General features: G+C 36.6%; 1 protein-coding gene and 1 long non-coding RNA gene across 6 annotated transcripts in view; one reads left to right on the top strand and one right to left on the bottom strand.

The window, feature by feature from the left end:
• LOC126848602 (telomerase-binding protein EST1A) overlaps positions 1-17846 on the bottom strand; it is a 95986-nt gene that overhangs the window by 7111 nt on the left and 71029 nt on the right. For all 5 annotated transcript variants that reach the window (XM_050589596.1, XM_050589597.1, XM_050589599.1 and 2 more), the window contains exon 24: positions 4751-4913. In XM_050589596.1, the coding sequence (XP_050445553.1) occupies positions 4751-4913 (163 nt within the window). The remainder of the gene's footprint in view (positions 1-4750; positions 4914-17846) is intronic.
• Positions 1-17846, top strand: part of LOC126848628 (uncharacterized) — a 69707-nt gene that overhangs the window by 27657 nt on the left and 24204 nt on the right. The window lies entirely within an intron of this gene.

Here is a 17846-nt window from a genome sequence, read left to right as displayed (position 1 = left end):
TTATTTTTTTAATTTTTCAAGCGGTATAAACGTAAGAAACATGTTTTCTCTTTAATTTTGACAACATTTTGCTACTATTGTACATCCAGAACATCCTTAATATTTTGCTCTTCATAAATATGGATTCATTATCGAAAACGTTGAAAGAGAGACTGTCTCTATGATTATTAATGTCGCCGCCACGCACGTGATTTTTCGGGACGCGGAATCGATCTCATTTTCGTGGCTGAGATTGAGAGGAACGGGATGGCGACGTATCGTTAAGACAAAGGATTAACGGATCATCAGCTACGCTCAGAAGCTGCTCTCTTCCAACCTCGATGACCATCGGGATATCGATATCGCCCACGTACCGATCGTAACTGGGATGCATCGTCGTTTGCCTTCGAGCCAATCGCGGACGTTTCAAACCACATACATGCATTCATGAGCCGTGAGAACCTAACTGTGAACGCTCACCGTTGCTGGCCGGGTCGGCGAGCCAGACGGGCCCGTGGTCGACCGACTGGGCTCTCCGACGAGGTCAAAGGGCAGCGAGCCGGCCGATTTTGCATGAAGGCGCACTTTCGTTTTTCGGCCCCGCATGAACGGCAAAAAGGAAAGCAAGAAATGCGCCGAGCGAAGAGATAATAGAACAAAAGATACTTCTTTTTCTATGATATAATGGCAATTATTTTTTACTTTTATTACATTGGTATGCGGCTATTTTGCTTTATTGTTAGAGCAACTGTTTGTATTTTCCCCATCATGGGTAATCACAAAAGTTATATTTAGTTGTGTTTGTCAAGTCCATTTTTTTAGAAATATAAAATTTTTCGGAATCCCTGAAAATATCTATTTGTAAAAACATTAATTAGGATATCATTACACAATTCAATTGTTATTAAGCTGTTATATTAAGCTGTTATGGCTAATAATTTAATTAATTTAATTTAATAAATGTTAAAACGGCGCAAGATTTCGAATGATATCTAATAGAAATCCACCAGACGCTTGTGGATCAGAATAGTTTTTTAAATAAATTATTAAGGTAATTAAGGTAGTTAATTATTTAGAAAATCTATTTTTATTTTTAATATTTAATTTATCACGTTAAAGATTTAAAAAAATAATTAAAACGACGAATTTTTCCAGAGTTAAGAAATTTAAAGCTTCAAAATTAACATCGAGAAAAATAAAGATATAAAAAGATAAATTGAAATTTCCATCTCGCACTTTATTTGCTACATCATCCTCTGAATCTTTTATCTCTTCTACGAACAGAGTTTTTTTAGCAGAAAGATTATTGTGGATGCTGTGGGGGAGCTTTTTCGACTCCATTCGCCACAGATTGCGCGAAGGGAAGCAATCTACGGAAAATGCAAATAGGAGAGATTCAGCAAACTTTTCCCGACTCAATAAATTAACCAGCTGCCAGCCTTATCCTCCTTGCAGACCCCACGAGCGCACAGACAGAGGGTGGCGGATGAAGTTTACGAAACAGAGGGGCGGAAATAGAAAGAATAACTGCGGAGCGAGAGAATGCAGGAAACGGTGTTATTTATCGCCTAGACTTGCAGACATCATTTATTATCGCGCGATAAATGTATTAATCATTAATGCTTAGCTTTATATAAACGATATATAAATGTTCAACTAAAACTTTGCTGTAACATGTGAAAAATTATAAAAATCGACCTTAATTCTTCACTTGATAATATATTTTTTGCATCTTAATCTCCTTAATTTTTCATATTTTCTGCTTTTATCTTAGAATTCGCTTTATGCTTAAACGAGATTTTTCGTAAAATCAGGTAGTCAAAAAAGCTAACGAATACGATGAGCCGTGACGAATCGATAATGGCGATAATGCTTACTTTTACCATTATAATCCTCGAGGCAAAATGTTTGTCCTTGCCCTATCGCAACGGCCACGACCTCGCCTAATAAAAACACTTCGGCATTCGAAATTCTTCCGCCAGGGTATCGACGAGTAATCCGTGACAAAATAGGACGGGGCAACAGTGACGTAAGCTTTCACAAAATATACCGCCTGCCTCATTATTGGCACCGTGAATCAATTTTGCTGAATCGATGATTGGATCAACGCTAATTGGCGATAGCGATGATGATTGATGAGCCTTTCCAACGGCCTTGAACTTTGACATTAGCCTTGTCTTCCATCAAAAAGCAAGCGTGTGCCGCGTCAAACTTTCACATTCATCTTTTTAAGAAGCTTTGTTGACTCAATATTTAAAAAAACATCACTCTTTACGTTACAGCTAACACATGATGTTTTTAATTATTTTGAAAGATCCGATCGCTACAATCTTGATAAAAATTGTTTCTACAATAAATTGCGTAGCGAATGCGCAATTCCTAAGATAACGAGTCACGATACACAAAATGAACACATCACGAGAGACACTCGAGCAAGTAAGATGTGAAGCGCAAAGCAATAAATGCTCCGAATGTTTGTCCTTATCGTCATAACTCCAGACGCATTTATTGTAAAGCACCGTGAAAATGTCAGCCATACCGTGAAAGATTGTAAATTTATCACCGATTGCATTTCTCGTTAAGTATACAGCGAGTGTCTATAAAGCGCGACTATTAAAAAAGAAACAACCCGTCGCCCTATGCGTCATCATCATAAGCCGATTGACAGAAACGAGTCTGTCCTGTCTTCGTAAAAAAACACCCCCTGGTTGGAATTTAACTGATGTGACGCGCGATTTATTCCATAGCCATTACCGTCGTCGTTTAATAAATTAATCTCCCGAGAAAATTTAATTATTCTAGAGAAAGAAACTTTTCTTGTCTTCGAGAACGATTATTTGCAGCAAGAGATGCAATTTCAAGAAATTATCGCACAAGTAATATATAATAAATTGAATTTTTTAACTAAAATTTTAATAAGCGGAACTCGTTAACTTTTATTAAACGATATTTCTATTGATTGATTTAGAATTACAGTACACGCCTCTCGACAAGCATCTCATCGAACTAATACGCGTTTTATTATTCCTCGTGATACGGTAGTATGATTACCGCTATCTGGATTCCAATGCTTCACATAACGTTCATCGAAGCGAGTAATAATTAACGGATTCTAATATGATGATATAATAAAAGTGTGATAAAACTTAACTATAGCACTACGACACGTGTATCGAAAGTTCTGCGTTATAAAATTTCTTATATTAGAAAATTTAGATTCTTATCTTTTCTTCCACAAAAATATGATCGAGAGCTACTAATTATCTATTATAATAATCTTATTTCGGACATTAAATATACTTGACAATTAAAATCCTGCTAAAATTTCAAAATTAATAATTATTATATCTAGCCATATATATGTATCTATATATTATTCAGCAATATATATGAATTTATCCCCGAATTTAAAAAATTTGTATAAATTATATTATATTTTTGATAAACATACATAAAAGCATCATAACTGTTATCTTTATATAGCGGAACACAATACAATGTGCTACGAAGTGCTCCGGATTTAACGGCGTCGAATAAGACCGGTGAGATTGATTCGGGCTGGATCTTGACGTGGGACCGTTAATAAGGTAAAGGCGCACTCTGACAGCGCGCGATCGGTGGCGCTAGAGAGAAATTGCTCAACTCTAATTGGAGCGGAGGAATCGGCGGTGAATTCTCGCATTCCTCGTTGTCATCATCCTCGAGGAGCTGACGCAAGCGCCGTTAATGACCGGTTATCGGTCGGAGTTCGATCGCGGCTCTCGCGGACAACGACGACAAACGCCGGGGATAAAATGGGACAATCCATTCTCACGAGAGAATGGAGGGAACAGGAAAGTTCCGCGACAGGTGACGATGGCGTAATGACGATGACCCGATGAACTATCCTCCGCTAGAGATCGGCGAAGCCGACGACGGTGAACGTCGTGGACGAAGCGAGTCGGCTATGTTTGTGTAGCGGCGATTGCTTTGACCCCCCCGGGACGTGATCCCCGACTGGACGTCGTTTCTCTTTGGTGACAATCTATCCAGACACAACCTTGACAGATGTGTCCTGACACAATTTATCAAGAATTCCGTAGATATCTTCGATGCGCGTATGAAGCTAATTAAGAGCTTTAATAGCCAATTTAATTACATATCTCTGATGATGAGAAAAAAATTCAGACAACTCAAGATAATCTACATATATATATATATATATATATATATATATATATATATATATATATATATATCCATTAATGAGAATTCCCCTTCCCCGTAAAAATGCTGCAGATTTGCAGATTTGCTCGTAGTTCGAAATTACGAGAAAAGACATCCATTCTTTTTTTTTTCAATGATTAAAGAGATGCCGACGATCACGACTGTGTATGTTTATATATTCTCAACGAACACCGTTTTCAATCTGCAAGAGATTTTTACGAGAGGATTTTACGAGACGAACGGAACATCGATGAGATAGAGTCAAGTTTACGATATTCGACGGATCGATTCTCCATCATTTTTCTTCGATTCGAAGACGAGTCGTGCTAGACAGGACAATCTTCCTCGTTATTTATTAACAATTATTTCGCGCGCGTACGGAAGAGGAGGATATCATATTGAACTGCGTGTATCCATCCCTCTCCTTCGAAATAATTGACGACCTTCGGATGAAAAAATGATGGGTAAGGTCGGCAGGGTCAAACGACGCGCGTGTCGATCTCTCTCGCCGTTTCTTTTTTTTTTTCACGCATTATTGGTACGTTAAATTTTTGTTTTCACTTACCGACAAGTGGCACCATAAGAATGTAAATCGGCTGCGCACCGGAAGTAGCCCTCGCGATGGTCTGCAGCTGCGGCAAGTAGTCAATGAAGCAGTTTGTGTCTGGCACCAGTTGCCTCGGTCTCACCTCGATCTCGACCGACACCGAGGATTTTTGCAAAATAGCCTGAAACATTATAAATACACACACGTGTACAATATGTATTGGACATAAAATATAATACATACACATATACAATATCGGAGACATAAATGAATTTCATAATATTAACGCTCTTTTTATGAAAGTCAAAAATATACAAAACATATAGATAAAAATAAACAAATTATTAACGATGAAAATAATATTTAATAATATAAAAAAAAATTTAAACAGTGATACAAATTGGCATTATTATACACAGAGTCTCTTTCTCTTCTTTCTTTTCTCTATTCAAATCTTGCAAAAAAAATTCCCGAAATTTTTTAATCATTAATCGAGGTATTTTTATTCAAAATTTCAGATAAAGAAAAAATTTTTTAGAGATTTCTTGGATATAACTTTCTAAAATAAACATTTTTGTAATTAAAAAATATATAAATATAATTAAATTATATATACATGTAATATAATTACATATAAATATAATTATATTATATATATATACCTTTAATTTTTAAATGAATGATCAAACAGAATAGTTAAGTCATAGTCTCGATTTTCTTTTTCGTCGAAAAGACGCGTCGCATTTCATATGTGCATTACATATATGCATTTGCAGCCACAAAAAGAGAGAAAAAGAGATTATGCATATGCGTACGGTGCACAGGATGCAGCGGAAGACGCATTATCTTCCAATTGAATTCCATGTATGCGGACGGCGCTTAACAGTAGCGCGCACCAAACAATGTCGGCTCGGCAACATAACGCGAATGCCAAGTAACCATTGTCGTAATAGAGGCTATGAACTATAATGAGGTCTTTATTTAATGTTGTTTTCTTCCACGATGATAATCGGTGCTATTTACTCCAAACACGAGTTCGTATACATTCTAAAATGCGAGAGGTTCCCCCATCAGTAATAAAAAGCTAATTTTTGGATGTTCAAGTGGTTAACTGGCCCCGCGGACATATATCTTCTTCATTAGAATGGTAAAGTGTTCAGTACCTCTTATCTGAGTATATTAACATATTCTCCGAGTGTGATTTAAGATGTTTGCGTTGTCTACGATTTTGAAATGGAATAATGTATGCAAAAAAAAAAAATAGCTACTGAATACATTATAGCTGTAAATCTTCTTACTTTCTATTCTTTTTTTCGATATAATATTCCTCGTAAGATCATTATTTGATCAGTAAATTGCTGATTAAATAGACATTAAGAATGCAATTATACATAGATTAAAATACGAAAAAGCTATAAAAATTTCTAAAGAGACCAATCACACATCAAATTTCATCTTATCAGTTTTAATATACTCTACATCATACACATGTTAAAAATAAATTATATATGTAAATACTTAAAAATATCTATGTAAACATAATTAAATAGCTAAAATTATATATGTTTTATTTTATATAATTTTATTTTGCACTTCGATGGATATTTTTTAAATAAAATAAGACGAGCTCTTAATCGCACATATTCTCTCAAGTCTTTGAAAGACTCGTAGGATAAAAATCTGCACTGATCGACGCGAATATATGCGCAACGGTATCTGGAGAGAATCATTCCAATTCGAGAGTCTCCAGGATATGGTCTCGCACTAATGTCCGTGCGGTGGCACGTCGCACGAGTCGGCGAAAAGCATGCGAGGAATCCGAAGACGAGCCTAATTGCTCGTGGGAGTGCATGGGTGGAATGCAAAACTAGGAGATCGCGCACACGTGACGCCGTCTCGAGCGAGAGCCAACGTCAAACCGCACCACGCCGGTGTGCAAATGTCATACACGTGTCGACGAGACTTCTCGACCTCTATTCTCGTTCCTGCGGCATATTACTCGCAATTCGCATTCTGCAAAGGGATAATAAATAGCCGTCCGTTTTTCGACAAAACTTGACGCGAGTACAGATTTGAAATTAAATCGAATGATCGCTTTCAAAACGGCTCCTTCCTGAACAATGTCGATATAAAGCTAACGTTGCACAAATATACAATGCAATGAAAGTAAATTTGCGAAATTATTGCGAACAAAATTTATTGCTGCAAAAGTAATGTGCAAAATTCGATTTTAGATGCGGTTTCTTCTTCGTAAGAATGCAATATGTCGATTGTATACTTTTCGTTTCATAAATAATTTATCGTATAATGTTTTGCGGTTTCTTCAATTCTAAACACTTTTTCTTCAATTTCAGTTATCTCATAATAAAAAAATCAGATCTCAAAAAATGATACATCAAAAAGTTTCAAAAAATTCCAAACAAATGATTTCTGACATTCATAATGATTAATGACATATAGAAACAATTAACGACATATTTATTTTTCTGACTAATTAAATATATACTATTTAAAAAAGATTATACAATCGTGTATTTATTTCCATTTGATTACGCTCGAAAGATGCTCGAGTATCTCACTACGAGGCACGTTCGCTTCGACTAGACTTGTCGGTGAATGAATGGGAACACCTGCTCGGAGATATTCAAGTGGGCACGGCACATGATCATAAACGTGTGCTCGAAGTGTCTATTCCTAGCTATAAAGCGGCGAGTGTTAAATTTAACTTCCGCGAACGATATATCATCAAAAGCGAGATTAATGTACGCGACCTTTTCTGCAATCTTTATTAAATTCCACTCGGCTGACAGCCGATTGAACAGAACATGCACTTCTTTAATTGACATATATCTGTCAATTTAAGAGATATTATTCGTATCGCAATATTTTTCACGCGACATAATTCACAGGTCCTGCCTCGTTGCATCATCGAAATGATGAACGGTATCCACCCGCGTATTCTTCTCGAATTCAACGTCGCCCCGGCCCCTCTTTCTTTCTCTCCTTCACTCTCGCAGCGAGCCTCATTATGGCGCGCCGCGCGTGTGACAGCCGTATAAAAAAGTCCAGGAATTTACCCTCATTTAAAGTATTCGTGAATTCTTAAGCGATGTAGCATGTACCGTTGCGCATGCCCGTAACTCCCGTCTCTCCTTCTTTCATTCTTGTCATTTCTTCTTCTCCCCCTGCCCCTCTGCGATCCCAAGCGCGTTGTTCCTCACGCTTCGCACCTCGAGCTCAGCCCGTTCGTGAGAACCCTCGTTGAATCACGCATCGCGGCCCCTACGCCCGCGCGCATATTAAAGCGCACACGGGGCCTTCGCACGGTCGAGCGGGCCCGCGCCCCGTCTAACAACCTTGTAAATGCGCAACACTCGCGGAAATGTATGTACCTGGTAACCGTCAGGAGACAGATTCGTGATTCGCAGATCGTCCCGTCCGGTGAGAGTGAGGAACGTGCGTGCGTGCGTGCTTACGCCATGAAATAACGTTCTTCTCTATCAGAGTGTCTACTCAAATCTTGTAAAAAAATTCCCTGAAAATTTCCTAATCTTTTTCAGATATTTTTGTTCAACATTCCAGATAAAAAGAATATTTTCAAGATCTTTTGATGTGCAATTTTCCAACATAAATTTTTTTATAGTGTGCATTTTCTAATGCTTTTCACTCATGCAAAGGAAGAACACTGAATGGTAAGATAATTTAGTAAGACAAATATTAATATTTTTCACTTGCATTTTCATTTTTCTATCACTAAAAAAAAAAAAGAATTACAATAAAAGAAATATGTACTGTTCATTCAATATTTTGTTAAGACATTAAATTATGAGACGTTAATATATAATAAATAAAAATAGATATATTTTAAACACATAATTTATATAACTTGGCTTATTGGCGTTTACCGATTGCTTACAATATAAAAACATCATTGAAAAAAAAAATTTTTTTAATTCCCTGAGTTCCAATAAAATTCCATAAGAACCTCCATAAAATTTCTCCAAATGAAAAAGAAATCCCTGAGATTTCCATAGAGATTTTTTCTAAAAGATAGACACTCTGTCTACGTCAGAAATAAGAACGGAATCATCGACTTCAATTATTTTTTCTCTCGAATTGTCAACAGCATGGATTTGTCAATTATAATTTCGCGACTGGATCCTCTCATTTCAATAATTTATAATTTTCTCCGACATAAAGTACAAACGAGATGTCATAATTTTTATCTAAATTTATAATCAGACAAACAGTTTTGCAAATATAAATATTGTGTTAATATAATACATACATTATATTTGACATGCTATTATGTTGTCGGATCATCACTAATAATGCGAATTGAAATCCTATGAGGAATCTTCGATGAGAATTTTGTAAGTAGGTTACGATCCAACGATCATCTATTTAGATGATCGTTGGATCGTAACCTACTTACGATCCAACGATCATCTAAATAGATGATCGTTGGATGGTTATGGTTACGATCCAACGATCATCTGCTTAGATATTGAATAAATGAAACGAAGAAAAAAGCATGAGAAGATGGCGGGATGTCAGATTCGGCTTAAAGTCATACGTTTTCCAATCGATGAATATTAAATATATCATCATTCGGACAGATAACGTTCACAGTTCTAATATAGCATCATACAATGCAAACTGATACCTGAGAAAGAGTCGAAATAGAATCAAATTTACTACAGGAAATACTCGAGCTTGTTACAAGATCATAAATGCTATAATAAAATAAAAAATCAAAAAATATACCGAAAAAGAATTTTCGTTATCATAAATAAATGCATCATGATAAGATAATGTAAGTAGATAATATTAACTATTTACGACAATTATAACGACAAGCTGACAATTTATGGTAATTGTTAACTATAAACTGGTTATGGTAATATTATAATAATCTAGCATTTAATTCGCGCGTACATAAGAGAAATAGAAGGAAAATAAAAACGTCAACGACTAGACTGTCAACGATTAAAGAGCTAGTTTTAGTTAATAATAACAAGAGCGCGAGAGGAGAGAGTGTAGGAGAATGATACTATCTCGGAAAGCACAGAAATCGATGTTTTCCGATAAGTTACGCAAGTTGCTCCACGCATACTTCGTTGATAAACGAAGTCGTATCATTACGAGTCGTATCATCGTACGCCCATTGGCAATATACACGTTCCCATAAATCAGGTGAATATCCAGTTTCACCGCAGCTACCAACAAACGTGTATCTGTTGCGCGTCATAATCGTTACATCTGTTACATCGTAATCGTTATCGTTCCAATTATCCGCAGACTTAACCGATCGAGAGAGAGAGAGAGAGAGAGAGAAAATAGCGATTGAAGGAAAGAACACATTGAGTCGCGCGCAAATGCGCACGTACATTCGATCTCTCCCGATCAACATAATTTTCATGTTATATCATAGGTTAAGGATAAGAAAGAGCGCAGTCAAGAAATTATATGGCAAAACTATCTATTATATTCCTTTTTCTCAACATATTAGATTAACACGTCTAACTAATTTTTCTTTTCTTTCTTTTACCACATCTTTTCCACATGTTTTGCTACATTTTAATCAATGCTTTTGACTAATAATACAGCTTTTTTCTTTAAATTTTTATTATAATTTAAATAACGCGAATTTTGGTCGTTTGTAATTTTTGGTAAAATTACAATTTCTTTAAACTTTGTGTGTGTCATGGATCAAATCATAGTTTATACATTTTTCAAAAGAATGAAGAAAATAATAATATTCGGACCAGTTGTTTTTGATGAGAAAAAGATACATAAGATTGACAAACATAATTTTATAAGAAAGTATTTTTCGAAGATTTTGACACCATTTTTATGTGTTCAACATTTTTGCACATTTTTAAACATATCCAAAAATTAGTTTATGTAGCTCAAAATATTCAAGAAAAATACTGTTTTTTCTATAAATAAATAAATTTTTTTTTTTAAATATACATATATCACACGAATAATATCATTTAAAACTGCTCATATATATGATTTTACAAACACATCTTGGATTCCTCTTCGCGAATTATAGATTCGCGATCGATAGATGACGTGTATAAATATCTCGCGCGTTTTTCAGGTTCGCATGCTAACTCTCTCACTCTCCCTCTCGGTTAGCTTGTCTTCCTCAATCCTGCTAATTAAATGTTTCGCCTGACTTCGTCCGTATACTTTGTAATAAACGCTAATTCATTACGCGAGGCCTTATTTGCTTGCATATAGAATATTCGTTATGCATATACCGTATTAATCGCCATAAAATACGCCCGATAATAATGAGTCAAATTTTCAGAGTCCGTGAAAATCGCTCGCGCCCATGTAAATCGCAATTAATGCGCGTGCGGAATCACGATGAAGAGGAAGCGAAGAAATCGAGATAAAGAGGAAAGGAAGATATGGAAAATATAAGAGAAAAGAAAAGGTCATGTATTCAAGCCGATCGAAAGCGGGAGGAATCACACGACAAGAAGAAGGCGGAAAAAGGGGGTGCTCGTAATTCCATCCCTGATTTTATTGGCCGCGCCACCCTGGGTGGAATTAGCGCGAGTGCCGAGTTACACGGGCGATATATTACGGAGGAACCGCATTCATAAATGCAACCAACGATTGCGGGCTGCGATGTGTGGCCGACCTTATGCCTGTAATAGCGCCCGTGCCGCTATAAAGTTCACTCCCACGTTTGCGACATCGAGCCGGTTACTTCTTTGGCTCTTGTTGGATTTCCAGGACCTGTTACGAGGACAAATGATCGGGGGTGACGTCGAGCGATTAGCGGAGGGATTTTCGCAAATTAATGTAGTCGCTGAAATACGTCGCCACCTGACGACGTATACGACGAATTTGTCGGTCTTAAAATTGCGTTGCGAGTTTATAAATAAGTGGCTTGGATGAGAAATGTGTGGATCATACACAAGTCCATAATTTGTAAGATCCACTTTAGATATATGACTTTATATTCGAGGATTAAATTCAGGGCCGCTTACGAAGTGTGGTATCTAAAGTGGATCTTACAAATTACTGATTTACTCCTCAATCTTTCGTGCGCTCTTTGAACCTTTCGAATGCAGCCTCGGAACTTTCTCAAACCGTTCTTCGTCTTCATTTTATCCTGCGGGAGAGAACAATATGGATCGAAATTAGTTTTTCGTTCCACTTCCTTTTGCATATTATATTGAGACAATCAGTGGGATGCCGAGAAAGAAAATATTAAAAGTTGTCTGCCGGGGAAAGAGAATCATTTCGAACTGAGAGCTCGGTAATGAAAAGTTCATTGAGGTAATATATTCGCGACGAGAGCGAGGCAAACCTTCAACCGTGAATCTGTGCTTCCTTTGCAACTAGATCCTCGGCTTTAACTGCACCGAGAGAGTATCTTGTTGCAACGATGCAAACATTGACATTGTCACGAGCTACACGAGCAATCTTTTTTCTTCTTCTTTCTTCTATCTTCGTCTCTGAAGAAAGAAAAGGGAGGAAATAGAGAAAGAAAGAGAGAGAAAAAAGCCATCGTGCAGTAAAAAGGGAGAAGCGAAAGAGGAGGAAGAGAATTTGTTTGCACTGTCGATGACTCGATTAACAGAAACGACGAGAAGTGGTACTCGCTTTTCGATTTTCGAAGGCGCGTCGTCAGGTGCATTCCTGAGATATTTCTTCCCGTACCGTCGACGGAAAAGGTAAATTGAAAACTGAGAGAAAATGCTGCGAGGCATCGCAGCATCAGAGGTGCACACACTCGATACACGAACGAGCCGAGGTGAGAAACGTCAACCTTCCTCGTAAGATGCAAACCCGACGAATCGAAAGGAAACTCTCGCCTCCGGGGCGACGGAATGGTAAAGTAAATCGTCGCCTACGTTATACAAGTGGAAACGATGTCGCAGATGCCAAATGGACGGAAAGCTGTTGACGAGATGTGGAAAACGTGGAGCGAAGAAATCGAGGAAAAAAAAAAAGTATCTCTCGCGAGAAAGATGATGATGTCAGAAGCAGAACTTGCACTCGTGCGATGTAAAGTACGATAAAATGTGCACGCTTTCATGCGTATTCGAAAATCTCATATTTTCAGGCTCTCACATTTTAATTTCTTCAAGGACATCGATATATATATGTGTACATTTTAGTATATGAAATTTTTTCACGAATAAAAGTTAATCTTAACGCGCAATGGCTACATAATTTTTTTCAAAAATTTCAAACACCAATTCTTTTCCGTTTGGTTTAATATAATTATAAATATTAATGTAGTATTGCAGAATTTTAAAAATTTCCAACATTGCAGATATATTTCAAAAGAAATTTTTTTTCCACTGTTTACTACTGTAAAAAATGTTGAGCACATCTCTTTCGTTTGCTGAATATTTATTTATTATGATAAATTATAAAATATAATTTTCTTCCACAGAAAATCATCTTTTAATTTTAGTTTCTGAAACTTTATAATCTAACTTTCTATTAATATTTTCTTTTGGAAAACATAATTTTGGGAAAACATAATTGAGAAAAAAGATAAAATAATTTTTGATAAATGTTTACTTACATTTCATGGATCATTCTGATACTTCAAAATCACATATCTCTGAAATAAGAGAACGCCATAAAATTCAAAGTGCGTGTTACTTAGGAATGTGCCCTCTATAATGTATGTATTAAAAATGAAAACAATCCGTGAGGTGTAAGGTAACAATATAAACAAGTGCGTAATTTTTTCCGACTTCAATAAATCCTGTCCCTGAAAGAACAAACTGACTCTACTTAGCTCGCTTGCCTTCTAATTGATCTTTTTCGAAAAACGAACAGCAATCCATGTACAACAAAATCGCGCGCGTGTTATACATGTACACTTTATAATATGATAAAATGTGACGTTTCTCACTTTCAAAATAAGTGCAAACATCGACGATTTTACTCGATGAATTTGACCACATTGACCTTTAACGAGCCATCCCTGCAACGAACGAGCAACACTCCAAGCGGCATGATTCATTTCACGGTAAATTAGCGTAGGGCAGAGGCGCAGTTTCAGGCGGCGGCTACGACACTCTAGGGAAACGAGTGTTCCCTAATACCGCGAAAATTAAAGATCCGTTTTCTCGCGGGAACGAAGAGCACAGCCATTCAACGTGCTGGTCTGGCGTCGAGGGACGACGAGTACAATACAACAATGTCCTTCTCGTCGGCGACAGACCCCTTAGAGTTCGGATCGGGGGGTGGGAAATGTTATCTCGAGTCTGCGGATGATGCAAGTGAGGGTGAAGTTTGACCGCGTGGTCGGGCTCCCGCGGGATCGTCGACTCTCGTAATATCTCGACCATAAATGTTTGAATATGACGGCCGGTACTCGGTTATATTCGCGCCAGGGTACACGTCTTTATGCAGTAAATATGAAAGATAGAAGAAAAAAAGGAAAAGACCTTTTGGCGGACAACAGGATGACTCCGAAATGAACGAAGGGAATATATAAAAACGTGATGAGTTTTTCTATAGCCCAAATCTTCTATATACATTTTTCATTCGTTGCTAAATTTCGCCATCAAAAAATTTTTTAATATTTTTTAGAAAAAAATATTAATAAATAGAGTTGGATTATAAAATTGCAGAAAATATATTAAATTAAAAGATGATTCGTGTAAGAAAATTATATTTAAGTTTATCTTAATAAAAAAATATTTGACAAAGAAAAGAAATGTGCTCATCAGTCTCTGTAAACAACAGGAACAAAATTTATTTCAAAATACATTCGCAATATTAGCAATTTTATAAAACTGCAATATTGCATTAATTAAATCACTTTACTTTGTCAAATTGTTATAAATGTCAGATCATCGAAAAATTTATACACTAATAAATATATGAAATGATATATTAGTAAATTCTCATTAACACACAAATGATAATTAAAAATAAATCTTACCGTATTACTAATAAATACAAATAAAACGGTCAAACTTGCCTCGAACGTAAACTTGCCGAACGTGAACGTGGTTCCAGCGTGGGGTTAATGTTGAAAAAAAAAAAAAGAAAAAAATAAAGCAACGCGAAATTTCGCAGACGTCCGAAACGTTTTACGTCCGCTGCGAGATGAAATTCGGTACGTGCGCCCCGTGGAGTAGCGCAGCGCGGTGAAATATAAGTTCACCCAGCGGGAAATGTATCCTCACGAAAGAGGAACACGTGGGAGGGATCCCGGTCACGACAGGTGTCTGTCTCGTCGCCGTACGTCCGGTGGGATTTATTTCTCCGATAGATATAATTTATTCATACACACATATACATACAAAACATCGTTACACGAAGCGGAACAACGTGCCCTCGTTCGGAGAAAGTAACGAGAGCGCCCGTAAATCACAATAAAGCGCATCGTTTATTAACGGCCTCATTTAACCACGGGCGAAATAACGTTCCGGCCTAAAGCCACGTCTCTCGCATGCACTTTACATGGCAATCGCGCCGCCATTTATATTCCGAATGCGTTGCCTGGACCCTGTTGCCTAAACCATCGCTTTTGGAATCGCGATAAATTATAATCCATTATGCAGAGAATACGACGCGAGATATCGATTTGTAGTGCTCCCCTTCCCTCTCTCATCGAACTATGACGAGTTACGTTTCACCGTCACAAACCCGATACGAATCACAATGCGGCTTGATGCCCTATGGCTATTAACAACAAGGGGGTAAAGCAATAACAATGCATGGACGTCAAAACGCCCACGCCATTACCCGCGCCGAACCCAATACGCTGATTGTTACCCGTAGTTGTCGGCTAATTAATTAATATGAAGTTTCGTTGCGGCTCGCGCGCGTTAACGGAATGCCAATCGGCTTGTTGGACGAACAATCGTTGTCGGTGAAACAAAGTAACATCGATCAACTATTACTTTCGCGCATTAACTGTTCCTTTTAATCAGTAATAGAGAGCAATTCAAAGTGAGGCGAAGCAAGACCGAGAATCTCGATAGTAAAATAAACAAATTCATGCAAAATTTTCGACTATTAAATAATTCTTTATTCTTGACTCTATTTAATTCTAGATTACTAGCATAGGTGAAAATACATCCAGAAGAGTAAGATCAAGTAGTGATATGCAGACTTCCGCCCTTCCAAATGTGTCAGAATTTTTTTATCTACCTTTCGATTTGTACTCTTATTTTTTCAGAATAAAAAAATCCCATTCTCAAAACAAAATAAATCACACTTGAAATTTTTTAAATAAAAATAACCTTCTAGACAAGCACTTTAGCATATATAACGATAAGGCAGTCTAAAATATTGATGTGACTTTTTTTTCAGAATGTTTTTTTACGAAAAATGTTTTTAAAAATATCTCTAGGTGAAAATTCACCCATGATATTAAAAGATTTTGAAAACATGTTAATATTCTAGGGTTAAAGTTTAAAACTCTCTTTCCCTCTCAACTCTTGATAATCGAGTTAGGTTCAATCCTGGAAGTAATCAAAAATTGAATTGTTCCGGTCATCTATCTTGCAAAAGTTCTTATTAATTCAAAGACAATCTCGATGCGATAAAGACACCGAATTTGCCTCTCGATGCATTTTGCCTCGACGCTACGAATAAATTACTAGAGGCATTCAAGCAAAGTCATGCTCGGCTGTGATAACCGCTATAGCAACCGCTCGAAGAGAACGGCGCTAACAGAAGATAATTACTCCAGAGTAATTAGCTACTAGAGCTCTCTTCGCTCTTACTTGATGCCTTCCCTCTTTGCCGTCTTTGTGTCCTCTCTTCATTCTTCCTAACTCTCGCCATCGGTAGCAGACATACGCCCATAAAACGTAATTGCATTTTGGTTTAATTATACTTTTTATCGACCATTTATCGTCGCAAAAGGATTCCCGATGCGACGTTAGTCGCGCGATCGTCGTGACGAATATAATATATTATCTCTGTGAGAGAGAGAGAGATGTGCAATCATTTATGAGTTTCATTTCGTGTAAACTAATAACGAGCCCTTCTTTTCGTGTAAAAAATATTTCATACATCGAAAATCGTAAATATATGCATACAAATTTTTTTCATTCGCTACGACCTCTCACGCATCAGTTTCTAAAGTTGCGTCATATCTTTGTGAATCAGTCTGTATTAACCCCAAGGATATTTATAGTATCGTAAGAGTATCTTAGAAATACGACGATTATTCTCTCGTAGATGAGTAATAATTAATTTCAAACACAAATGTCCTTCTATTTCTCGCAGAACAATCTCTTTCGGCAAAAATCCTTCAGTATAATATACAAGAACCGATCTCTTTGTTTAACGTTTCATACGAAGATGTGATAAAAGTTAGATAAGATACTAGAAATATAAGTATAATTGCGTAAACACAGGCTAGCAAAAATTCATTGTGCGCTAGAAGAGTAGAACGATATTTTTCATTTTAATTATTATCTACAACTAACAATGACGGAGACACGTTAACCTTGACTGAACCATTTACTTTCAATAACAGAAATACAATGATTGGAAACTCAAAAAGAATACAACAAATAAATGTAAAACTAAAAATGAATCTCATGAAAGCTACAGAGAAAGAGAAAAATAAAAAGCACGATCGTCGAAGTTTGTACCAAATAAATTAAAAAAAAAAAAAAAAAATTTTAATCTTGTGATTTAACACACTTGTATACGTTAAAAAATAAAGACTTTAAGTATTTATGGAAAATCTACAAGTATACAATTTTGTATGCGCTCTAATATTGTTTTTTTTCTTTTTTTTTTAAGCCATATCATTGATGAACAAAATGACAGTGAGAGACAATCGGAGAAATAAATACTTGAAAGCCGCGGAAGTTAAATTAACATTCTCGCGGAAGACAAAATTTTATGCGGCCGCGTAATTTGAGTAGTTTACGAATAAATGCAAATAAGCCGGAGAAATTATCTCTCTTCGATCGCAATTTTCGCTCGTTCGCAGCTCGAGGGAGAGAGCATCGGGCTATTAATTTGTACACAAGATTTGCGCGTGCACGAAAGAACGCAGAAAAACACGATGATGTGCTTCACATCACGAGTGGGTAAATGAAAATTTTGCATACTGCCGAGATCCGGCAGTGATCTTAATTACGGT

The sequence above is a fragment of the Cataglyphis hispanica genome, chromosome 4 (genome assembly GCF_021464435.1).
Source record: "Cataglyphis hispanica isolate Lineage 1 chromosome 4, ULB_Chis1_1.0, whole genome shotgun sequence".
Taxonomy (NCBI): Eukaryota; Metazoa; Arthropoda; class Insecta; order Hymenoptera; family Formicidae; genus Cataglyphis; species Cataglyphis hispanica.
The sequence above is the reverse complement of the archived record's forward strand: the minus strand, read 5'-3'. Positions and strand labels throughout refer to the sequence as shown.